The sequence below is a fragment of the Paramormyrops kingsleyae genome, chromosome 10, assembly GCF_048594095.1.
Source record: "Paramormyrops kingsleyae isolate MSU_618 chromosome 10, PKINGS_0.4, whole genome shotgun sequence".
Taxonomy (NCBI): Eukaryota; Metazoa; Chordata; class Actinopteri; order Osteoglossiformes; family Mormyridae; genus Paramormyrops; species Paramormyrops kingsleyae.
Genome location: NC_132806.1, coordinates 14,057,601 through 14,082,456, shown reverse-complemented (window position 1 = coordinate 14,082,456; position 24,856 = coordinate 14,057,601). Strand labels below are relative to the sequence as shown.

The window sequence follows — 24,856 nt, the reverse complement described above, 5'->3', positions numbered from 1 at the left end:
TTGCATGCAATTCCCGCGTCGTCGTGGGATTTCCCCCGAGTACTCAGGTTTCCCCCCACACTCCAAAAATATGCTGAGGTTAATTGGAATTGACCGTAGGTGTGCTTATGTGAGTGAATGGTGTGCGAGTGTGTCTTGTGGTGGGTTGTTCCCTGCCTGTAGCTTCCGGGATAGGCACCGAACCCTCCACGACCCTGAATTGGAATAGCGGTTACAGAAACTGGATGGATAATAGTAATGTGAGCATGTTTAAAATAACTAACTTACGATGTGGTCCAGCAGTGTTTACCCTAAGAGTTCAAAAAGTGGGAAAACGAGTAATTAAGTCTTTTTATTAAGCACGAACCCCTTTCCTGTGTGTTATATTGTGAGCAATGTCGCCCCCAGCTGGTGTTTTGCGCATTTACCACTTCCCTATAGACATGGTTATTTTGAAAGGTAATATTTAAAATAAAATAGTAACTAATATTTAACTTGGCCTTAGCGCTGAAACACTGCAGGATTCCATATATCAATAACTGTTCTACCCTAATCACCTTAAGTATTAATTGCCTTACTCCACAGCTCCGCAATGTATTTGAACTCTTCTGCCCTCTGCTGGTCCATGGACGTCACACCTGATTATATCCAGGTATTAAACCCCCAGATGGTGAGGAAATTACATCATTTGGCTCTATCCAAAAGAGCAAAGGAATTTCCCAGGGGATGAATAGGGTGACAGTCAATACACATGGAGTCTATCCTGACGAACGAGATTCAGTGCTTAGGTCACAGAAGGACTCTTACATTCCACATCACGCTGGAAGCCATTAAATCAATAACGGCTTATGTTAAATCAACTGGAGCCTTTTACCTCAGTCCGTACGGTAACTGGATGCCGGGAACATTGGGCAGTGAGATGGCGTCTTGGAAGAGGAGCGGCCACCAGTCTGTGGCAGGGCCCACGCAGAGGACACGGAAGCCAGCAGCTGAATCGGTTACTTTATTTGGCAGGTAAGGACAGCAATTACAGGCACTTCACAGGAGACAGAAGGTGGCAGCTAACAAAAAGGCACTTCAGCCAGTAAGTACAGGAGGAGACGGGGCACAGAGCCCTTTCAGTCCCAGAAACCATCAGCAAATGACTCAATGGCATCCAAATCATCTTTGCACCCCAGCCTGAAAGGGGCATTATTCCTATTGCTCACTAAAGGTCTACACTGCCTTGCAATTTGAGAGCCAGTATTTGGGATTAAAAAGGTACATTTTTCTAGAACAGGAACATTAAATAACCTCCAAGATGGAGCACAACAACTGAATATTCAGTACTGTGAAATGCTTATTTTCACTGTTTCCCTTCACTTCGCAATGATCAAAGGTGATTCTTCAAGTGAACCCATGTGGGACAAACAGCTCAACCTAGTGAACCACTATGAGGGGGGGGGGGTTGATTGTGTAAGAGGCCCGGTTTGTTTGTGTCGCCTTGAAATGCCTCCCCGGTGACGACAGGTGTCAGCAGGCGGGTGACATCAAATGGCACATCCTAAAAAATTACTGCAACAGCCAAAGCCAAAATGAACAATGCGAGAAATTCACGCATTGCAGAAATTTAACCAACACCACAGAATCAAAACTAAGCTTCTTGTACCAAAATTTAAAAGGATCAAAAGCACACATATGGTTTGATATCGATTAAAACATGCTAAATAATTCTGTAAAGGATGGTTCCAGTCTAAACCCAGGAGTAATTGTATCCCCATTGTCCACGAGCCTAGGAGTTGGGGCACTCTCATGCCAGACAAGAGACAGCGAGAGCTACGAAGCTGCCAGCGTGAGCAGCACAGAAACCTCAACCTCACAGACAACTTATAAAAAGCCACCACACGCTTTCCATACAACTCATTTACATGCATCACTGACACTGTGATTAGGCCCATTATAGCTTGACAAATTTAAATAAGTCTTCTATAAAAGAACCCTGCATATATTAAAGAGGTACACGTGCAGCAGTACTTCAGGATTCTGAACCTGTAAACACAACAACAGTCATTAATGATTCAACCAAGAGCGACCTGGTCGGCACCTTGAGGCTAGATAAGAGATACGAGGTCAAAGTGTTGCTGCTCCACAACGTAAAACACACACAAGCAGCCCGGACCTGCTGCCCCCAGGTTCCACCTGAGGACGTGTCCCTGTATACAGACAGTCCTCACTTGGTGAGTATACCAGGATTAATGCAGCTATGAGAGACAGAACCGGGGCAAACAGGCAACACGGGGAAGGTACGAACGCATCTAACCCTGCTCCCCTTTCACGTCTTTCTTTGTAGGATAATAGCAAACATTCAGCTTTGCACAGTCCCACTATGCAAACTATCAAGTATCTTATCTGGTAACTCATGCCTGTGTTATACTTGGCACAAGGGTTCATAAAGGGCCCAGGCAACGTGAACACACTGACACAGGAGCCGTTACAATGAGTGCGCAATTACAAAGGAAGGGCCACTGCTTTTCTACAGGAGATTCTTTATGGAGGTAAAAATTGCTAAAGTTACTTCCTGACAACGATCTGAACTTTGGCCATTTAATAAAAGCCCAACCGGACATCTCCATGCCTCATCCTCTAACAGGCATGTCTTTGGATCCTGAAAGCACACCCATGCACATTTGTAATACCCAAAAAGCTGTTTTAACTTTTATGTTCCTGAATATGTACACGGCACTGAGAACGGCACTGCACAGAGAACCACTGACGCGATTGAGAGAACAGAGTGCGGGATTCCTGAGCCAGCAGTAAACGCACAAAGTCCTGTGAGCATGATGCAGAGAACCACAGGACAGGATTCCCTTAAGAACGAGCAGCAAATTGGGGTCAAATTGGTCCCTCCTGATGAGTTAAGCACTTAAAAAAAAAAACTAATTAATTTTGTGTCCCTCTTTGTACCAAGCCTTGATGAGCAATGGAAGACCTGCCCATAGTACAGGATTGGATAGAGCCGGAGTGGAGACCACGTAAGAAAGCATGAAGAATGAGATCGGGACAAACAGACCTACTGCAAAGGCACGCCTAAACGTGGACCCACTGCCCCATCAGCCTCCTGGAAGCAAACAGCAGATATTACTATCTAGCTAAGGTAATGGCTGCCATATGCATTGATCCATGAACATCATCATCTAGTTTTCATCACAGGCATGAAAAGCTCAGCTCCTGGGCCCCTTTTGACTGTCCCAATAATTAGACATCATTTGGTCATTTGTTTAACTAATGTATAACTTGACCGTGCTTGACATTTTTGATTTTGAATTCTTTTACACAAAGATTAGTGTTCCTTAAAATAACATAGTACAACTAGTTTAATAGAGCTACAAAGTGGCTAAATTCCATAAATTAATTTAGTTAGCTTAACTGATTCATTAAATGAATAAATTGAACGCTGATTTGTATAAACACTTCAAAACAAAATTAATATTTACTTTTCTCCTTCATACAAACATACTGATAATATCATTTAAAGAATGGGAAGTCCGTTTCTCTTTCCCCATAAAAAACCCGACCGAGCCTCACACCTGACAGGCAGAAGGACTCTGGGGCGACACACTCGGCCTGACGTGCTTCCCGTCTAGAAGCTGTGCTCCTTCCCTGGTTTCTCAACACTCCGTGTCACAGCTCCCGTTCTGAGAGGCCAGGCTTTGGCCGTAGTGGATGGCATCACCTATGGTGAAGAACACCATCTTATTTCCCTCAGCCTCGGGGTCCAAGTAACCACCCCTGCGGAGCGAGTCCAGCACAGACATGCTGCAGCGGGCCAGCAGCAGCCGAACACCCAGCCCACCATAGTCTTTAGCAACCTCCTTCAAGGCACCGACCCCGGCCGTGTCCAGAAAGAGAACTGGGGCGCAGTCCAGGACGATGGTGTGAAAGAGAGTCCACTTTGGCAGGAAAGCGTTGGACGGCTCGGCCTCTCTGCGGGGAGGTACCTTTTGTTTTCTCTCCCGCTTCTCCTGTTTCTTGAGCCGGGCCTTCTCCACCACTGGGTTCAGCCCAACAGCCCGGTACAGCGCCCGTTTGAAGAGGGCCTGGTTGGCATAGTAGATGGGAGCCACGTAGCGGAAGACGGCCACACCCGGCTGGGTCTGTAGCCCCTTGTACGAGGCCAGGTCCTCGTAGAGCTCCGAGCAGCCGGCCTGGCCCAGACGTATCGCAGGCACCCGCTGGGTACGGCCCAGGACACAGAGGGCGGATACCAGTACCCCCACCACCAGACCCAGCTCTGTGTTCACCAGAGCAGAGGTGGCCATGGTGACCAGCCAGATGGTGGCATCCACGTGGTTCATCCGCCACATGTGGGGCACATCAGCAAACTTGCATAGCGCCCCCCGGAGGTTCACTACAATGATGACTGCCAAGACACACCTAAAAATGTAATTATTAAATTAACAAACATCCTCAGGACCAGAGCAAGCAGTGGGAAAGCCACTAACAAGACAGGAAGGGAAGTATCACTGGCTCGTAAAAACAGACAAGACAAAAGTTTCAGGATTCTCTATCCCAGGGGTCAGCAACCCGCAGATCTTTGGCTGTCTGCATACATACAGTATGTACTACATTGAATAGTACATTTCCAATTAAATTTAGTCTGGTATAATATGCGGTTTTGAACGTACCCTTATGCATGGCGAAAACATTGCAAAGCCTATACAGCACCTCAAAAAATCTGAAGAGGCTTCTGCGAACGCCACATATTGACTGCTGGTGACTTGTGATGTTCATCTTGGTAGCCTAACTCCAATGGATCACAACTGGTCAAATCGGTACCGCTACCGTAAAAAATTCCAATAATTTATGTCACAGGGCAGCTAAAAAGAGTTTTCAAAATGTCAGAATAGAAAAATAAATTAACATCAAGCAATTAGAGATGAATAGACAAAGGTATATGCATTCAGAGCTACTTTGTCAGGTTAATATGCTAGGAGAAAGAAAAAATATATATAATGTTGTCCCTATATACTGTATGATGAAATTCTGTGGTTGTCTAAAATATAACATGCTTGCTTATAGCCGCAAATACGAAAATTAGCTGTTCAATGTGATTTTTTTAACTGCATATCTTTGGATAGCTTCTTGATGTATGGACTGTACGGACATTTCGATTTTCAAGCAAGATGGAAAGCTTTCATTGTTCAGAAGGGTTTGGAGTTCAGCACAGTTGCTGCCAATTTTATGGCGCCTTGGGAGATCATAAAATACGGAAAGCCCTTCACCAATGGCGAACATGTTAAAAATGTTTTATCAAAGCCGTGAAACACCCGTTTAGTGATTAACAGAATAAGAGTTAGAGACATGCCATTTTCGTTCTAGTCCGTAAAACACTGAAAATAAATTCTTTACACTTTGTTGTTGGTGTCATATAAATATGTTGCTAAGCTGTTTAGAATGAAGTGCCGTTTAATTCAAGAAAAGTGGTTGCCAACCCCTGCCCTAGTTAAATACAAAATAGCGACGCGACAGAGGCGCATCTTGGCATCTTACTTCTGCAGTGAGTAGAAGAGTGGAGCGATCACCAGCAGCACCAGCAGCAGCACCACTGCCGTCACCAGTGCCGACAGCTGCGTGTGGCATCCCGTCGACTCCTTCACCAGGGTCTTGGTCAGTGCTGCACTGGTGGTGAAGCAGCGGAAGAAGGAAGACAGGATGTTGCAGAAGCCGATGGCGTACATCTCCTGGTTGGCGTCCACTGAGTAGCCATGCTTCTTGGCAAACATCTCTGACAGGGAGACGGTGATGACGAAGCCCACGATGGCCACGGAAATGGCATCTAGGGCGACGTTGGGGATCAGTGACCAGGCGGGCAGCTGGGCCGGCATGAAGCCTGTGGGGATTTCGCCGGCCACATCTGAGCTGAAGCGCTCCTGGAAACGCCCAAAGTGAGAAGCCAGCGTGGCGGCGGTGACCACGAAGAGCTCGAAGGGGATGGGGGCCCGCAGCTTGGCCTTGAAACGCTCGTTCAGCTCCTTGGCGGGAATCAGCACGAGCAGGCAGAGCAGGCTGGTGAGCAGGTCGCACACGTTGGTCTGCGAAATGTTCCGGATGAGAAGAATCCACGTCTTGATGAGGGAGCCGGGACCCTGGGCCCGGGGCAGCTTGAGCCCCAGCAGGTACTTCACCTGGGAGGTGAGGATGGTTAGGGAGGCCCCCGTGGCGAAGCCGCTGAGCAGAGAGTCAGAGAGGAAGACGGACACAAAGCCAACCTGGAGGAGAGCCATCAGCACCTGAAAAACAGAGGGAACATGCCTCAAACCATCATGCTGTCAGCCACGCCGAGTTTCACACGAAGGACTGCTGCTCAGACGCACCTGGTAGACCCCTGCTGTGAAGGTAACGGTGGCCCCCACCACAATGGCATAGCAGCTTCGGTCACAGCTGGGCCTCATGGTCACGTCGTCAAAGACGGCTGTGGTGTTGGGATTGTCGTCGGTGAGGTAGCCGGCCACTGCAAGCTCCCTGTCCACCACCTGACCCACAAGGAGGCAAAGGACCCCGAAGATGCCCACAGAGATGTGGCGAGATGTGCCCAGCAACATGTAGATGATGCCAGCAAAGAATGAGGTATAGAGCCCATAGATGGGGTCCTGGCCAGCCAGCAGGGAGTAGGCGATGGATTGGGGCACCAGCAGGATCCCAACAATCACGCCCGACATCACATCCCCAAGAAGCCATTCTTTGGGCTGGTAGCGTGGAAGCCACCTTAGGATAGGAAAGAAGCCAAGAAATAGTTCCCTCGCCCAGGCCGAGCTGCAGGCACAATGCTTCCGGAGCCCCTGCTTCAGCAACACCCTCCAAGTCGTCTTCTCCTTCTCCAGCACCTCCAAGATGAAAGGCAAATGTGTGCAGGCGGTCCGGTCCTCGTCCGACACGCCATCTGGGTCCTCTTCAGCCATTTCTTGATCACTCTCTCCCTTCAGCTGGGCGAGACAGGCAAAGTGACCCAAAAGGGACACGTCAATCTGGCGTCTGTTCTTGTAGGTCACCATGCCGTCACCACCAGTCATGAGAATTTCTCAACTGGACGACGGAGTAATTTGCACCAGGATGCGATCAAACAGTCATTACTGAACATCACTCACGCTGCCGGGATGCACACAATTGTTTATAAAATAAAAACATTTGTGCCTAAAACTATGCAGCTTTTTCTAATCAAAATTCGTACAGACTGCAAATTAAAGAAACTAGAATTTAACTGAAAACTGAAAAATGAATTAGTATGAACAAGCTCATGTTTTAGGTCTCTTACCATAGGGCAGGATCCATGCTTAAATGCTCTTCAGCCCTCAAATGACTCTCTGTGATAAAAGACAAAGTGTCATTCCCTGACTCAAAGTGAAATCAGTCAGCTATCCTGCACACCAGCAATCAGTAGAGTATGGTATGTGCGTCAATAAGGATTCTGCACAGATCTGTAGTGACTATCATAAAGACGGGCCCATATCTCCACAGACTTTAGATGCACAGAAACTGAATAAATCTACACTCATACATCTGGCTCCTTCTCATGATCTCAAAGGTTAGAAACCCACATTAAACTGGTTTATTACCTCCAAAAGGATCCCTGCAATTATCAAAAAACAGGAATGGAAAAAAAATATGTTGCACTGTCTGATGGACTCTTTCTTTTACAAGATACTGTAATCTTAATCCCCGCCCACCCCTGGGGCAAAATTGCAAACCAGGGTTGTCAACTTTGGTCAGCTGGCTGGCGAGAGATATTCAATTTGAGACAGGTCTGCACACACATTTACATATATGTAATAGTTCTTTTTTTTCCCTTGTAAATAGTCTGTAGGGATTGTGAACTATCCCAACACTTTTGGGATAATCTTATTTTAGGTTCATAATGGAATAATATAGATTTGCTGTAAAATTTCTTGCATGCCCGTCTGTGAGCGTGAGTGTCACACCAGATGCGTGGGAGTTGGCAATCATGGCAAACTGTTTTTCAGAACTTTTTTTTACTATTAAAAAAGGATTAAACTTTAACTATGTGCTTTGAATGATCAGTTTGTTTTCTGGGAGTGTGACCTTCCTACAGCATACAGTTCATAGAAGGCACAGGGTAGCATTTTGATTAGGTTAAAATGTATACAGTACTGTACCATAACATTAATTGTACAAACATTAATATTAACAGGTAAACCCTCACTAGAAATTTCCAGAAAAAAAAAATGGTCAAACCAACACTAATCTCCTAAGAATCACACCTAGAGAAACTGGTCAAACTTAATAATGTCTTTATAACCCCCAGAATTTGTCAGACGTCATATATATTTAAAGTTAGCAAAGACTTTTACAAAAACGTGCAGCGTCTTCAGTTTGTTTTCACGTTACTCAGATTATCAGATGATCCTTTTTTTCCAGAATGTTATCTTGTGTTTGAATTCGTTTTATGTTATTTTGTAGTTGCGTCTGAAATCGTTATATTTAATCTCCTTACGCATTCCTTCCTTTAATTTATGTGCTTATTTTCCTGTCTCGTTACCCCGCACCTTCCCGCGCCCCAGCTCCGCGTGCAAGCCAACATCCAATGAGCGGAGAGATGCGCTCCATCCGCGAGCCCCTTCACGTGCAGCCAACGTGAACGGCGCGGCGTTCCGGCAAGTGGGCAGCCACGCAGTCCGCGGGAAACACACCGGCGTCTATGCTGCACACAATGGGGCCACTGAGCAGCGCCCGGGCGGCTCTATTTACACCGCATGAGGCATCACCTCAATGGACCCCTTTATGGACTCCAAGGGAAATCATTACAAGCAACTAGTGAATAAGCACGGATTTGCAAGGGATGTAAAGTGCCACGTGGGGAGAAACGTGCTGAAGCTTTTAATTATTCTAATTGTGCTTCGATGATAATAATAATAATAATAATAACAACAACAACATGTTTAAGGCAACACAAAATGCATCGTTTTCCCGGTTAGGTGAATGTCAGCGCCGGTTTCAAGTTCAGAGGAGTGACTAAGCGATTTCAGCGTGAGCGTCCAGTTCCCCCCCCCCAACAACCAGTTTGTTCCTTTGCGTGCGCTGAGGCCAGGTGGGTCTACCTATAAACTCCGTTTTAACACCCAGAATCCTAACTACGTGTCACTACGGACAGCGCAGATAGTTTGACGAACTAAATTTTGAATTAGCGATAAAAATGTAGAAACACAAATTTGCTTTGAAACGCATCTGAAACTTATTCTCTCACTGTTGCATACAATAAAAATGGGAAAACTCGTTAAAGACCTTAAGAAGTGACTCACCTGCAGCCCCGGCTCCGCCGTTTAAGAGACAGCCTGCCCGCTGGACGCCCATTGGACCAGCAATTGGGCTGAAAAGCTGCGGACCGAAGGCGTGCACCCGCATCACATGACAGGAGCGCGGACGGCGCGGCGCCCCATCCCTGCGAAAGGTGCGGAGGGGCCAGGAGAAGGGCCTCTGGGCTAGAGCTCCTGATCAGATAACACTGCCCAGTGTTGTGTGCCTGAAAGGGCGGAGCAACATAATCAGGAGATCTCACACAAATCACACTTCATGTTTATAACCAACATTTATGTTCTCAAAACTCCGCATTTATGAATAATACTTGTAAATGTAAAAGGATACCCAAAGGAACATGAAAAGGGAATGATATCCTTAAATAGATCTTTTGAATTATTTATATACTTATTTTTAATTTTTAATATAATAAATGAGTCGATCGAACATGAATTGACCCTTTAGTGCTGTGTAACTGCATTCATGACCAACCTACGTAGGTCATAGATTTACTGGTTTTAATTGATAGATTTCTTGTTGGAATATTTCTCGGAAAGTTTAAGCCCAAAATTAATGAATAGCGATGCGGCGTGAACATAGCTCATTTATTGTCCCTGTGCTAACACTATTGTCTGGCTGAATTGTTGCACTTTGAGTGCGTCACACAGTGAAACCATGCATGTGGGCAGAGGGCGTCATGCGTCAGAGTCACATGGTCACAGAGGTCTGCTTCTGCACCCCCTGCCATGAGAAAAGTGGGGTATTTACTCAATGGCTTCGTCTTTTCAGATATCTGAGACCATACAGGACAAAGACGCCAACATCCTGGAACGTTATGAGGGAGAGTTTGCACAAAAGTTCACATGATCTGGGGACACACTCCCTGGAATTTCAAATTCCTCCTCTCCTACTCACTGTTTATGTATGACGGGGGCAGTTTTGCATTATTTTCTAAAATTCTTTGTATACTGCACATTCCATATGAGCCCCCATGTCTACCAATAGGAAACAAGCTGGTGTTTGGCTCAGTGGGTTCGGATACTGTGCCCATCATTATAGGGTTGTTGGTTCAAATCCCATATTTGATGGAGTGCCATCACCAGTGGACCCTTGAACAAGGCCCTTAACTCCTGTTGCCCCAGGGACTGTCTGACCCTTTTCAGTTGTATCTTGCTTTGATCAAAAATGTCTGCTACACAAATAAATGTAAATGAAAGCACATACAGTGGGCGTTTAACCACATGGTAGATGGGCTATTGTGTAAGGAAATCACAGCAGAGTTCACTGTGTGATTATCCCAACAGAAGATAGAGTCCACGATGTGTCAGCCTCCACAGTAAGACAGTCTGCCATGTCATTAAATCCACACATACAGACACCACATGAAAGATAACTCATAGTTTAAACCCACAGCAAACCAGCTCATCGATAAAGTCTCTTTTCCTAGAATGTTCTTTTTGACTCATTATGGTATATGCTGTTTAAATACTATCTGAGCATCAAAGCACAAAACTCCTTTGGGATGCTTGGGTGTGCTAAGGGGATCTTACACATGCTGGGAAAAGTCTCTGCAGATCTGAAATCCACTATGTAGGGCACACGCCTGCAAGCTCCTCCCTTTCCAGTCAAGCATCTTCTGCAGGAGAGCAGAATCATGCCGCTGGTTCCCACACACTACATGTTCTTTGGATCCCATGCTCTCCACCCTATGTGCCTCCATGTTTCTGTGGCCTACAAGATGTGACGTGTATAATCCTGAAATGTAATTGGATGAGTCTTGCATGACTATTTAAATCTATCCCCATTATCCTAATTGTTTCTAAGCCACTGGCTGTCTAGGTGTGACGGATAAATGTGAGTGTTAACATCCTGAAGCAGGTCAGTGGCATTAAAACTCTCCTGTGTGGAGTAATATCACCTCAGAGTGATTTCGAAGGCCTCGACTCATCAGCTTAATCATCACGATGGTGGACAAGGACACGGTGGAGAAGTTTCTGGATAGCAACCCTGCTTTCGCGAAGAGCTACTACGACTCCAGGTTCCGGCCGCAGGTCATCGCTGACCTGCTAGGAGACAGAGCCCCGGTGCTGGACCGCGGCAGCTTCCGCGACTTGACCAGTGTGGAAGAGAGTGAGATCATATTTGACCTGGTGCGGGACCTGCAGGAAAACCTGCAGATGGAGAGGGCCATCTTCAACCTCATGCGACACCTCAGCCACCTGCTACACGCAGACCGCATGAGCCTGTTCATGTACCGGCAGCGCAACGGCACAGCCGAACTGGCCACACGCCTCTTTGGTGTGCACAAGGACGCCACCCTGGATGACTGCCTGGTGCTCCCAGACTGTGAGATCGTCTACCCGCTGGACACCGGCATCGTGGGCCACGTGGCTGCCACCAAGAAAACGGTCAACGTTCCAGATGTCACCCAGGTATTTGCTCCATCGTAGAACAGAAAAAGGCCTTCCTTGCTGGAAGCAGATTCTTTAATTGTCTTATTTTCAGAGGTAGAAAGTTCAGATCCAGAAGGTACAAATCTAAACCGATGTTTTGTTTCAACCAACCAGTTCAGTACTCTGTGACTGTGACTCTTTATATGCAACTGGTTGGTCGAAACAAAACCTTGGTCTGGATTTGTACTTTCTGGACCTGAACTTTTCACCTGGGCTTATTCTGGCAAACAAATGGGACGAATCATTTGAAAGGGAAAAACATCGCTGCAAAATTTAAGTCACGCTACTCTGTTTCTCACCACTAGGTGACAGCATAGGTCTTTGGTGTCAGACCTAAATTCTTATGAAGCCAGAGCAGTATGAGACAGGTAAGGTAGGTTGTTGTGTGGGATGAAACAGACATGTTTAATCAATGCTCGCATCCATCACGGTGCAAGGCCCCTTCTCCAGCCATACGGCTGTGTCTTGGCGGAGCAGCATCACACGGCAGATAGCAAATGCAGCGACAGAAACGGCTCCGCTCCATCAAGTAACATTAGCTACACCATGCATATCTTACACCTGGATTGTTTGAGAAGGTCTTTAAAGGAGATAATGGTCCCGCCTCCACCCCGTCCTGCAGCCACTACGTATCTTTCTTTATGTCATGTGTTGTAAATGCAGGATGATCATTGGCTGGTTTAATCTATGTTTTATTCTGAGATACACAGTTATAGACATGCCAGGCCCTCGTCTTCCCAGTGGGTTAGAAAAGATGTGTGAAGGAGGACGTTGGACTCCATCCAAACTAATTCACACAGCCTGACTTACCAACACGAGCGGGGCGGGCATGAAAAAGGCAGACTGTCAGCCACACTGGGCATTTTTTTCTGTCCCCGACCTCTGTCTTCCATGACCCCCGGGCTGCCCTTCCCGGCTGCGATGGCTCCCTTAGCTGCTGAGCCCCTGGATACTTTGAGAAAGCATGTCCATTGTGCCTGTCCACAGCATGTGCCATCATTACTGTGCACTGTGCCTGTCCATCTTGTCTGTCCACCATATCTGTCCACACAGTACCCATCCATTTGGCTCTGCCTCCTCTCCAAGGCGGATAATGGGTCTGATAGGTGCAGAGAGTGCAGAACAGCAAAAACGGCATCCAGCTTTACCAGACGCTTTGAAACTTTATTAGCTTAGCTTCTTAGCATCTTCTAAGCTCAGCCTGCACACACATGAATATACAGGTATAAGCTCTAGGCTCTAGTGAGAAAGAGTGAGTGGGATAATCACGTTAAGTGGCGTTGCCTGGACAACATGGCGTTGTCCCCTCCCCACCATTCCTACTCCTCTCGCACCCCCCCCCCCCCCGCCTTATTACTGATGAAGGCTGTAATTCCTGCTCTCCCATCCTTAAAATTCAAGATCATCTCCATCACATCTCCAGCATGAGATGAGTCTGTCGAACACTGTAAGGTAGTGATTCTCTTAAAAGTTTTATTTATGATTCCTGTCACTGCTGCCCCAGACCAGTGTTCCCCAACCTGGGCCTCAGAGACTCCCCGACGGTCACCAAGCTAGTTAGCAAGAACATGGGCTGTCTGGGGGTCACAGAGGACCAGAATGGGAAACACTGCCCCAGACAATAGGTTCAGGCTTCATTAGTGCACTTTAGAAAACATCCATATCTTAACTGCAATCCCAGCATTCCTCAGTGCCTGCAGTAAATTGGATACGTTTCTGGATTATCCAACAAAAACTTCACTGCCTGCTGGCCTCCATTTTCCTTATTGCAGTGAGATTAATCCGAGTAACATGTCTCTTGTGCCCATTGCATTCTGGGATGCAGGGCGTTATTTAACTGTCAAGGGATAATGACCCAGTAATCCTGGTTGAATTAGAGTGATCCTGGATTATTTTACAAGGTCATGCCCCAAAATAGCATCCCTGAAGTCAGCAGAACTGTGCTGTACTTTCATATCACAAATCCTGATGTACCAGTAATCAGTGTGTAATGAAACCGATCCATAATGCGGCGCCAGTGAATAAAGAGCACATTCACACTGACTCAAATCTTAAAATCACAATTTAAATGCATTAAACTGCCACCTTAGAAATACCCTATAATATCTTGTTGTGTTTATCAATGATTGTTTAACCATTTTCTAGACCCCACCATTTCAGCTATTTGTCAGATAAACATAAATGAAACCCTTTCTTAGCAGCTCAAGGGCCCTGAATGATCAAAAGTGGTGGAAATGTAAGATAAAAAAAACTTGGGGTACTGTGAACACGTGTGTTTGATTTTATGTTAACTGAGTTACATCGCTTGTTCATTCATTTGTCTGAAATGAAGCTAGCACGCAGGTGACCGTGACCTGGGTCAGGATCAGTCTCACAGAGCCCCAGTACCCATCTAAGCTGTAAAAACATCAGCGTGGACGAGATAGGAACACGTGCTGATCCATAAAGATCCAGCTTTTCAGGCAGTGAACTGGACAGGCAGCTTTTGCCCTTGAAGGGGACCAGATGCCGTTAACCATTAATTACCAAGATGAAAGAGTCACTTCACAATACACTGCATACACAAGTAGCAGAGGTGTTTACCACCACTGAAACCACACATTTGTGTGTCACTAGACTAAATATTAAATAAACACTTTTCTTATTTAAGAGATGCTGAAGCCGCATATTCTGCTAACCAGCCTGCTAGGTACCATCTTCTGATTCGACTTGCTAGCTAACTTTAATGTTACATCAGTGTGGGGCCCAGAAACAACATATCTGCACCTGCAGCTAGATAAATGGCTGGGAACTAAGTAACTACTGAGTACCTAAATACTGAATACTGTCATCTACAGGACAGCCATTTCAGTGACTTTGTGGATACCCTCACGGAGTACGAGACCAAGAATATCCTGGCCACGCCCATCCTGAACGGCAAAGACATGGTGGCCGTCATGATGGCAGTGAACAAGGTGGATGCTCCCCGCTTCACCAAGAAGGATGAGGAGGTATGTTTGGTAGCCAGATGTATGGCATAATTTGGGGGGGTGGGGTTTGGAGCCTGTACCTGTGATCAAGATATCACTGGTTTGAATCCCACTGTCAGCAGAATAATTACATCATTGTTGGGCCCTTGAGCTAGATCCTTAACCCCCAGAAAGATGTTCCAGGGCTGCTGGATAAATGGCTTACCCTGCACTCAGACCGCAAGCTTCACTCTTACCTCCATGTGTTAAAATGGAGAGCAAGTTAGGATGTGTGAAAACTAAAGAATTCCAACGTACTTGTACACGTGGCGCTTAAAGTATCTTTTAATTTTAATTTCAATCAGTAACACACCTTCAATTACAGCCTCAGTGTGTTTCCCAGTGTGTCATGTGGTGAGAGGTAATAAATGTGCCGTGTTTGCACAGAATAGATACAAAAGCATCGTGGTTTCTTCAAGCATAAATTATTCCGCCACAGAAGCAGTCAGAAATGGAGAAGTTTCCATTATCATTCTTGCTAATTTATGGCCATGGTTGTTTCATCCAGACCCTGATGAAATATTTAGACTTTGCCAACCTGGTGCTGAGGGTGTTTCATCTGAACTACCTGCACAACTGTGAAACCCGGAGGGGCCAGGTGAGTCTGCATGCCTCTGTCGAAAAGCTAGGGACCCTGCAGATGCTGGCACGTCAGATTCAGTCGCCATTCGGTGGAGAGAGTGCCTGTTTACCTCCATTTGACCGTCACTTCAGCAATACCGCAAGAATATCACAGCGACATGCACAATAGCCACAATATTCAAGTATAATTTATCATCCTAAAGAAAGGCGGCATACAAGTGAGCATCTGAGGACTATGACTCACCTGAATTAAAGCACACAGGACTAGTGTGATGATTTATGAGTCTTTATGACTCTGTAGATACTTATTAGGGTGGGAAAACAGAGCCTGAAATGCTAAGTCTGTATTTTTGTACTTTTTGAGCTTGTTAGTGGAGAGGCCTCAGGTTTTTTTTACTAATATGACCATTCGTCTGTTTGAACAATAATGTCTTAAATGTTTCAGAAGCTTTCTGAGACTCTCGTCCCGTCCGCTGTCTCTGTGATGATCCGGTGCAGGTTTTGCTGTGGTCGGCCAGCAAGGTCTTTGAGGAACTGACTGACATCGAAAGGCAGTTCCACAAGGCGCTGTACACGGTCAGGGCGTTCCTGAACTGCGACCGCTACTCCGTGGGCCTCCTGGACATGACTAAGGCCAAGGTTGGACCGCAGCTTCTCAGCATGCTCCTGAAAAGCATCCTGGGCCACTTACATCCACCCTGACATCCCTACACCCAAAACTTTGGGCAGGTTGTGTCATGGGGCCGTCAGACACAGAATGACTGCTGTTAAGTGGTGAAGATGTCACTCCTTTCTTTCTTGGAAGAAAGTGAAAAAAGCTGAATCTGTCTCAGTTGTAGGTGTTTTTATGCATATGGGTGGAGTGGTGGCTCTGAGGCCAGGGATCTGTGTCAGTAATCAGAAGGTTGCCAGTTCAAATCCTGTGAATAGCAGGAGTTATTCTACTCCGTTAGACCCTTGAGCAAGGCCCTTAACAATTGCTTTGTCCTAGGTATGGTGTTAAACTACATCCAGCCCTGAGGTGGGTTGTTGTGTAGTGGGTGTGGTAACATGCTCTATCAGCATGCACTCCTTACCTCCTCCTCCCTAATTATCTAATTAGAGCAGCAGAGTCTGTGTCCGTATTGTGTGTGCTGAGCTCTTTTTTAATGCCCTTGGCAGGAATTCTTTGACCTGTGGCCCATCCTGATGGGGGAGGTGGCCCCTTACGACGGCCCTAAGACCCCGGATGGCAGGGTGAGTGGCCCCCTCCAAAACACTGCACCTGCCCCAGCCACGTCTGAGGCACATGTTCTAGGGCGAGGTGATACGAGCCAGCAGAGAACCAGAGAAACACTCAGGGTGGAAAATCAGCACCGTGTGTCCCTATCCTTGGTTACTATGCTCGTAACAACAATTAAGCTTCCCAGTTTACATTTACACAAAATATGTTTCCCTTCAGGAAATCAACTTCTACAAGGTGATCGATTACATTCTACATGGAAAGGAAGACATCAAAGTCATCCCGTAAGAAAATGAGAGACTTTCTCAGTTTTCTCCATAGTTGGATTTGGCAGTGTCAGTCCCAATAATGCTTCACCCCTATCCCATGTTACTCTAACATTGTGCTGATGCACTGATGTTTCCTCAGAAACCCACCAGCAGACCACTGGGCCCTGGTCAGCGGTCTGCCCACCTATGTGGCAGAGACTGGCCTGGTGAGGGTCTTTTTCTGCCCAACCTACAGGCCCTTAAGGGGCTGTCAGGCACCTAACACAGTGCGGCTGGTTGCCGGGTCACTCACATTTATTGGCTGCTGAAATTAACAACATGAAGGCCTTAACTTTGAACATTTGTCTCTGTCCTTTTCTGTCTCACAGATCTGCAACATAATGAATGCAGCGCAGGATGAATTCTTCGAGTTCCAAGTAAGAGCCAGGGGTGCCCGACCGTGTCTCCCGCTCGTGATTAATACCCATGATCTGGACGCGAGCACTGACCGCCATCACTCTCTCATAGAGGAACGAGAAATGAATTTCACTGAGGCAAACAAATGTAAAGAATATAAATTAACAGGGGGCACCTTTCCAGAGTCGCTGGCAGAGCACTAATACGACTACAGAAAAACATCTGAGGTGGCTTATTTAAGGCTTGTTAGTGTAAAGTAATTATGCTAAAATGTGCAGAAATTATAGCATTCCCAGTAGTGTTATTACCAGAGCTGTAGAACCTGAAATAACTATAGAGTTAACTACACAGAGAGATGTAGATATACATAAATCCATATGTGTGTTCAGTGATGAGGTGTACACAAATAAAAGATGTTCAGGAAGACAGTAAGATTTATAGATGTCTGACGACCATTCGAAACCTCATCCCTTCATCTCCCACAGAAAGAACCCCTGGATACTTCTGGCTGGACAATAAAGAATGTGCTCTCTATGCCCATCGTCAACAAGAAAGAGGAGATTGTGGGCGTGGCCACCTTCTACAACAGGAAGGATGGGAAACCTTTCGACGAAATGGACGAAACTCTCATGGAGGTAATGTAGGGTCCATGATAATCAGCCGTTACAAATAAAAACCTGTTTCTACAAATACATGCAAATTCACTGTCTAAAATGGAGCCCCTCCCCCTCTTTAGTCACTCACCCAGTTCCTGGGGTGGTCAGTGCTGAACACAGACACCTACGACAAGATGAACAAGCTGGAGAACCGCAAGGACATCTTTCAGAACATGGTGCTTTATCATGTCAAATGCAGAAAGGACGAGATCCAGAACATCCTGGTAGGTGGTGCTCTTACACCAGAACTAATAAAGGGCCTTAGGTTTGACTGCTTCACTACTTTCATATACGCCATGTATAACGTAATGATTAAAGCGATCAAGAAGCATGAAGAAAGATGGATGGCAGCTTCTTCTTCTCTTCTAGAACACCAGAGAGGTGTATGATAAGGAGCCCTGTGACTGCGATGAGGATGAACTTGAGGATATCCTGGTATTTCGGCCCCTGCATCTCCTGCCTTCATGTAGACCAGCCCCCTCCTTTCAGCCTGCCTGTGGACTCAATTCTTCTCCCGTCTTCCATAGTTAGAAGCACTTCCAGATTCGGAGGAGTCCGAGATCTTCGAGTTCCACTTCTGTGATTTTGAGCACAGCGAGCTGGACTTGGTCATGTGCGGCATCAAGATGTACTATGAGCTTGGAGTGGTGGACAAGTTCCATATCCCACGGGAGGTGAGGCCACAAGAATGTCGTTTTACTCTTCCATCAGGTCTACTTCCCTTCTTCGAAACATATCGTAGGCAAACATCTCTGACCTGCACTAACTGTGTGTAGATCTGCTGGATACTTTTTCCAGTGTTTCCAGCATGACATCATTACCTATACGCATACCCATACCTAGCGTTGAGGACGCTGAGGTCAAGTCCTCAATATTTTTTCTGCAACTCCAATTACCATGATCCATTACAGGACACATCTTGAATGGGCTTAATACTTCTGACCTCAGTATTTTAAAAATCCTGGGTATGGCCCACCCCATATGGTGACATGTTGGCTCACTTTGACTTCACATCTCAGCTCTTCATTTGTGGACTCGATCCTTGGCTGGCTTTGTAAATGTGGAGTTTTGGTGGATTAATGCCAGTTGTGTGTGTTTGTCTGCCCTGTGCTTCCTGTGATAAGCCCCACACTCACTGTGCCCATACAGTGGATAATTACCTTTGGAAAATGATTGGCTGCCAGCTAATTATCAGTTAATCCTAAGATTTAATTGTTGGGAATGTTTACAGCAGTATGTTTTTCCACGAATGTAACAATTATATATGGATTAGTAAATACATAGCAAAAACAGATCTTCCAGCTGTGGAGATTTGCTGCTTGTGGTATATTATTCACAACCCTGCACAATTTCACCATGTACTTTGTACTAAAGAACCAATAATGTCATAAGATTACAAATTAAAAGAAGTGAATGGAGCCATATTTATATTCCGGCACATTCATAATAGTACTCCAGGATCTCATTGATGGAGCTGTATTCAAGAGTCATGCATTTAATTGACAAGTAAGATGGCCTGATGTAAGGAAGCGGTGTGGCTTTGGAGGTCCATAAATACCTAGAAGAACCTGTTTCATTGCAGGTACTGGTGAGATTCATGTACTCCCTCAGTAAGGGGTACAGGAAGATCACCTACCACAACTGGAGACATGGATTCAATGTGGGTCAGACCATGTTCACATTGCTCATGGTAGGAACCGGTTTCCATCTTTCACACCCAGTTCTGCCCTGCAACAGTAGGATCATGGAAGTAGGCTGTCGAAGTGGAGATGGCCCAGGGGTAGGGATGGAAGGTCTCCTGAGCATTATACTCTGGATTAGTATTTATGGAGCAAGATGCAGAATTATGGTTAAGAACTTCAATTCTTCTCCTCAGCTCAGCTAATGGTTTCTCATTTCTCTCAGTAACGTTCTCTCTATAGAGCACAATCCATTTGTTATTTCAGCATAGTTTGTCACCATAGTGATAAGCTGAATAGTAATGGGACACACTGAGCGTGAATGATCTTCGTTGGCATTCGCTGGTGGGTATGGACTGGAAATAATATCCCCCGATAGCCGTGTGAACCGCTTATATGCACGTTCAGACACGCTCGCTCTGCCCTTTCCTTGGGAAACTGTTGAAGTCAACACTATTCAGGCTTTCTTAAGTTTAACAAGCTCTTGTGGGAAGCGCCGTCCCTAGAGCAGGGGTCCCTAGGGGATCCAAGTGTGCCTGCATGCAGCCCGCAGCCACGATCCCATTCTATCCCATTAGACTGGCGACCTGAAGCGCTACTATACCGACCTGGAGGCCATGGCCATGGTAACTGCCGGCTTCTGCCACGACATCGACCACAGAGGGACCAACAATCTCTACCAGATGAAGTAAGTGCTGAATTTCATCCACTGAAATATCCCCAGAGAGACAGGAGGCAAAAAGGCATGTTGAAGTGGTTCCCTGTAAGCGTTTGTCCATTTCTGCTTCCTGCGACATGTTCCACCAATTCCCCCTTGTCCTGTTCTTCCTGTTCATGGCATTTGTTGGTTTGTTTTTCCATCATTCACCTATCCCAGCCCTCTTGTGCTGATCCATGTTCCCGTTCAAAAGGAATCCTGGATAAATCAGTTTTCCCATCCCAGTTTCTACATCCTATGGGTCTGTTTGCCTCACATTCTCAGATATCTCAGTATTAATCAGTATTTATGTGTGGGATCACTGAGGTTAGGACACTAACCCTAACCCTATCCATTACAGATGGTCTAGTACATAACTCTTCATGCTTACAGTGTCCTCTCTACCCTATTATCCACAGATCAGGGAACCCATTGGCTAAACTCCACGGCTCCTCCATCTTAGAGAGGCACCACCTTGAATTTGGGAAGACATTACTGAGAGATGATGTAAGACACTATATATAAATACATAATGGCCACTTTATTAGGTATGCTTAGCTAGTACTGGGTAGGACCCACTTTTTCCTCCAGGAGTGTCTATGTGCATTTTGCTACCCTTGTCCGCTTCTTCCTTTTGTGGCTGCTATGACAAGCCTTCACCACGCACAGGACTTGAACATCTACCAGAACCTGAACCGGCGGCAGCACGATCACGTCATCCATCTTATGGACATCGCCATCATCGCCACGGACCTGGCCCTGTATTTTAAGTGAGTGAGTGGCTGTTGGTTTAATATGATCCAGTCATATTTAAAAAATATAGGTGCTAGACAGTGGATTGGGACAGGGATTCACCACCAAGAGGTTACTGCTTCAAGTGCATGAGGTGGTCGTTCTTACTGAGGAAGAGGGGGCGCTATAGCAATTATAGAGCTTTTCAACGAGACATAAGAAAGCTACTGCCATGAAATACTTCTGTTTTTATTTTATTATTCTTTTTATTTTGAACATTTGTCCATCGGGGGAACTGAAAACGTTAGGGAACCTTAGGGTGATTCCATGGGCCCCTGCGTGAGAGGGGCCCTGATACAAAATCTGTAGCAGCACCCCTGATCTCCACATTATAGGAAACAAATCTATTTTTTTCGCCACAGGAAAAGAGCAATGTTCCAGAAGATAGTGGACCAGTCTAAGACCTTTGATGACTGGGATGCTTGGACCAAGTACATGATGCTAGAGACAACAAAGAAGGAGATAATAATGTAAGTGTCCCCCCCCCCCATGGCTTACTGCTTCATCTAATCATCTATCACATCATCCTCCTCTCCTGCTTCTTCTGTCACCTGCATCACAGGGCGATGATGATGACAGCCTGTGACTTATCAGCCATCGCCAAACCATGGGAGATACAAAGCAAGGTGACAGCACCGTTGCCCTGGGCAAGCTCGACAGTGTCCTGTTACTCATTACCCATATTGCTTTTCATGTGTGTGTGTGTGTGTGTGTGTGTGTGTGTGTGTGTGACCATGCTACCTACATCCCTTAGGTGGCGCTCTCAGTGGCAGCGGAGTTCTGGGAGCAGGGTGACCTGGAGAGGACTGTGCTGGAGCAGCAGCCCATTGTAAGGCAAAGAGAAAAAAGGAAAGAAAGGAAAGGCAGACAGACAGAAAGGAGGGGACATGAGAGAGAATGAGGCAGGGAGGCACATGAGAACAGCTAGGTCAGCGCCCCAATCCAGTCAGAATATTGATCAGATCAAAGCCCTGCACCAGTGGGAATGTTGGCTGGACTGGAGCCCTGATCCATTCGGAATTTTGGCTGGATCAGAGCCTTGATCCAGTCGGAATGTTGATAGGATCAGAGCCCTGCACCAATCGGAATGTTGGCTGGATCGGAGCCCTGATCCATTCAGAATTTTGGCTGGATCAGAGCCTTGATCCAGTCAGAATTTTGGCTGGATCAGAGCCTTGATCCAGTCGGAATGTCGATAGGATCAGAGCCCTGCACCAATTGGAATGTTGGCTGGATCAGAGCCTTGATCCAGCCGGAATGTCAATAGGATCAGAGCCCTGCACCAATTGGAATGTTGGCTGGATCGGAGCCTTAATCCAGTCGGAATGTTGGCTATATTTGGGCCCTTATCCATTTGGAATCTGGGCTATTTTGGGGCCCTGATCCAGGCATAATGCTAGCCGGAGAGCCCTGATTCAGTCAGATTGTTGGCTGGATCGGAGCCCTGATCTAATCGCAATGTCAGTCCAATTGGAGCTTCTTCAGCAGCTATCCCTCATTCTTGCTGCGATAGCAGTCAGCGGGTTCATTTGGCACTGACCGCACTGTGCCCGCCATGGCATCTCATACAGCCACCTTCCATTTCTCCCTCAGCCAATGATGGACAGGAACAAGGCCGACGACCTGCCCAAGCTCCAGTGTGGCTTCATTGACTTCGTCTGCTCTTTCGTGTACAAGGTGAGCCTGCTGGGCTGTCCTGTGCCTGTGATAAATTCTCCTGCATCTTCAGGCAAACTCGTGCTCAGCATAGAGTCCTGAGTCAGATGTTGACTCATAGTCACGACCCACTGCAGAACTCCCCAGGCTGCGATTACAGGCAAGAAGTCTGACTTCACCTGGGAATCAGAAACAAAATAAATGCAAGTTAATCAAGGATTGAGTTAAACGAAATGTGAACATTTTCACCAAATGCCCAAAGTTTACATTACTCCTTTGAGCCCTGGTGATCTCCATCCCCTCCATCTCCCTGGGAAGGAGTTCTCCCGTTTCCATGTGGAGATCACGCCCATGCTGGAGCGGCTACTGAACAACCGGAAAGAGTGGAACGCCCTGAAGGAGGAGCACGAAGCCAAACTGGCCAAGTTAGAGGAGGAGAAGAAGCAGAAGGAGGAGGCCGCAGCAACCACAGCTACAGCCAAACAAGGTGAGGAAGTGGAAAGACAGGAAACAGGAAGTGACTCACACTGTAGCATGGATGGGCCAGAGCAGGAACACTCTAGCATGGTTTGGCCGGATTAAAGCCTTTTTATGAGTCTATCTGCTATACCTTATCTATATGGGCGTATGGAATCAGGTAAGCTCAGGAACTGGATCTTCTCAGTTTGCTGTGTAAGACACAATGACAGATTTTCTGTGCTGACCCAAATGGTCTAATATCTCCTTCACTGCAGCAGCAAGTGCACCTCAGGGCCAGCAGTCCAAGACATGTATCATCAGCTGAAGCCCCCAGTGGATCTGGGTGGGCCCTCTGCCCCCCCACCCTGGAAACCATACACCAACTAGATTGATGGGAGGCCTACACTGAACCATTGGATTATTGGGGGACATGGAGAGCCATGCATTCAGTCTGTAGCAGCTTTTGGTTAGTACTGAGGGTGTCACCTCATGGCATTTAGTACGGTGTCTTCTGGCACTGAAGTGAAGGCTCATCTTTTATAGGTGGAGCTCTCAAAGAAATCAGCGCAGCTTATTTTCATTATTTAGGGATCTAGTGTTATAATTACTGCACAGATTCATCCAGTTTCTGTTGGGAGCCTATCCCGGAAGCTACAGGCAGCAAGGCAGGGAATAACCCAGGACAGGGCGCCAACCCATCGCAGGGCGCACTCGCACACCATTCACACCTATGAACACTTTGGCAACTTCATTGCATCTAAGCATGTTTTTGGACCGTGGGAGGAAACCAGAGTACCTGGAGGAAACTCCATAAAGAGACAAAGAAAAGAGGCAAATTCCACAGATGTGGAGACTCAAACCCAGGTCTGAGGTGTGATGTAACAGCGTAAATCACTGCACCACTGTGCCCAGTGCCAGTGCAAACAAACCAAATTACAAATGCTATTCCAGACAGCATCTGGCTGATAATGGGTCAGATTCTGGATAAAATGGCCCGAATTTGCGTCTGTCTGCATACATGTGGAAGTGAACGTCAGTCAGCAGCCACGGCTGCTAGCAGACACGCTCCACGGTGCGAAGCAGCGCAAGGGCAGCAAAAACCGTGGCTGACAGTGCCATTTTCACGCCGCTTGTCTGCACGCCCTGATTTTGGAAAGAAATCAGCTCTGTGGTCCCAGTAGTTTTGGTCAGATGAGGCCACGCCCCTTTAAATCTAGCCAATCAGACGCACCCAGTCAGGTTGGGGGAGGGAGGAGGAAATGAGGGGTCAGGGCAGGCAGACGGCACCTGAGGGCGCTGTGCCGTGCAGCTGCAATCCGAGCCATTTGCTTTAGGGGTGTTTGACAGCGGCGGCTGCATCTGAGACCACCAGTGCGGAAAATTGCCGCCAGTTCCTGTGGGGAACGCCGTTAACCAGAGTGAATGAAATCTTAATCACCACATCTGCTACCCGGCTCGGCAGATTCGCAGATCGGGACTCCAGATGACACACTCCGCAGTCAGCTGACACCTCCGTCTGCAGACAGCAGGACGACTCTGTACCATGCAGTGTCACATGTTCAGAACGCCGCTATCCAATTGAAATGCAGCGTTTATACCATCAGTAGCCCAACACTCTCAGGCAGGCTGGGATAGAGCAGGAGCCGTGTTTGGTGTGGAAATAAAAACAGATCATGAGTGACTGAGTGTTTATGGCATTTTAATGGGTTTGGGACTCAGC

General features: G+C 46.7%; 2 protein-coding genes across 4 annotated transcripts; one reads left to right on the top strand and one right to left on the bottom strand.

Annotated features, from left to right (window-relative positions):
• Positions 1-968: 968 nt before the first annotated feature.
• On the bottom strand, positions 969-9,374 carry slc26a2 (solute carrier family 26 member 2). 2 transcript variants are annotated; one of them, XM_023794858.2, is made up of 6 exons: positions 9,273-9,374; positions 7,271-7,319; positions 6,333-6,941; positions 6,228-6,248; positions 5,509-6,143; positions 969-4,392 (listed from the first exon to the last, which is right to left on the bottom strand). In XM_023794858.2, exons 2-6 carry the CDS (start codon positions 7,271-7,273, stop codon positions 3,627-3,629), a joined length of 2,034 nt encoding a protein of 677 aa, XP_023650626.2. In that variant the 5' UTR covers positions 7,274-7,319; positions 9,273-9,374; the 3' UTR covers positions 969-3,626. The 2 variants fall into 2 exon arrangements, with proteins under 2 accessions (XP_023650626.2, XP_023650624.2); XM_023794856.2 differs by having other exon boundaries at positions 5,509-6,248.
• pde6a (phosphodiesterase 6A, cGMP-specific, rod, alpha) lies at positions 9,281-24,856 on the top strand. Of its 2 annotated transcripts, XM_023794855.2 has the most exons (23): positions 9,281-9,421; positions 10,057-11,699; positions 14,558-14,710; positions 15,237-15,326; positions 15,809-15,949; positions 16,472-16,546; positions 16,752-16,816; positions 16,941-17,007; positions 17,170-17,217; positions 17,683-17,832; positions 17,934-18,077; positions 18,223-18,288; positions 18,381-18,527; positions 19,436-19,543; positions 20,111-20,220; positions 20,649-20,736; positions 20,899-20,999; positions 21,384-21,491; positions 21,584-21,647; positions 21,776-21,850; positions 22,615-22,698; positions 22,996-23,164; positions 23,412-24,856. In XM_023794855.2, exons 2-23 carry the CDS (start codon positions 11,232-11,234, stop codon positions 23,459-23,461), a joined length of 2,571 nt encoding a protein of 856 aa, XP_023650623.2. In that variant the 5' UTR covers positions 9,281-9,421; positions 10,057-11,231; the 3' UTR covers positions 23,462-24,856. The 2 variants fall into 2 exon arrangements, with proteins under 2 accessions (XP_023650623.2, XP_072573430.1); XM_072717329.1 differs by lacking the exon at positions 9,281-9,421 and having other exon boundaries at positions 11,205-11,699; positions 23,415-24,856.

What these genes read in the sequence shown, in the direction of transcription:
- slc26a2 (XM_023794856.2), bottom strand. An exon ending in TCACAGCAGGGGTCTACCAG is followed by an intron (nt 6,249 to 6,332) that starts GTGCGTCTGAGC and finishes TCTGTTTTTCAG; the next exon opens with GTGCTGATGGCTCTCCTCCA. An exon ending in CTCTTCTACTCACTGCAGAA is followed by an intron (nt 4,393 to 5,508) that starts GTAAGATGCCAA and finishes TTACATTTTTAG; the next exon opens with GTGTGTCTTGGCAGTCATCA.
- pde6a (XM_023794855.2), top strand. Translation starts at nt 11,232, where the DNA reads ATGGTGGACAAGGACACGGTGGAGAAGTTTCTGGATAGCAACCCTGCT. An exon ending in ATGAACTTGAGGATATCCTG is followed by an intron (nt 18,289 to 18,380) that starts GTATTTCGGCCC and finishes CGTCTTCCATAG; the next exon opens with TTAGAAGCACTTCCAGATTC. An exon ending in CATGGGAGATACAAAGCAAG is followed by an intron (nt 21,648 to 21,775) that starts GTGACAGCACCG and finishes TACATCCCTTAG; the next exon opens with GTGGCGCTCTCAGTGGCAGC.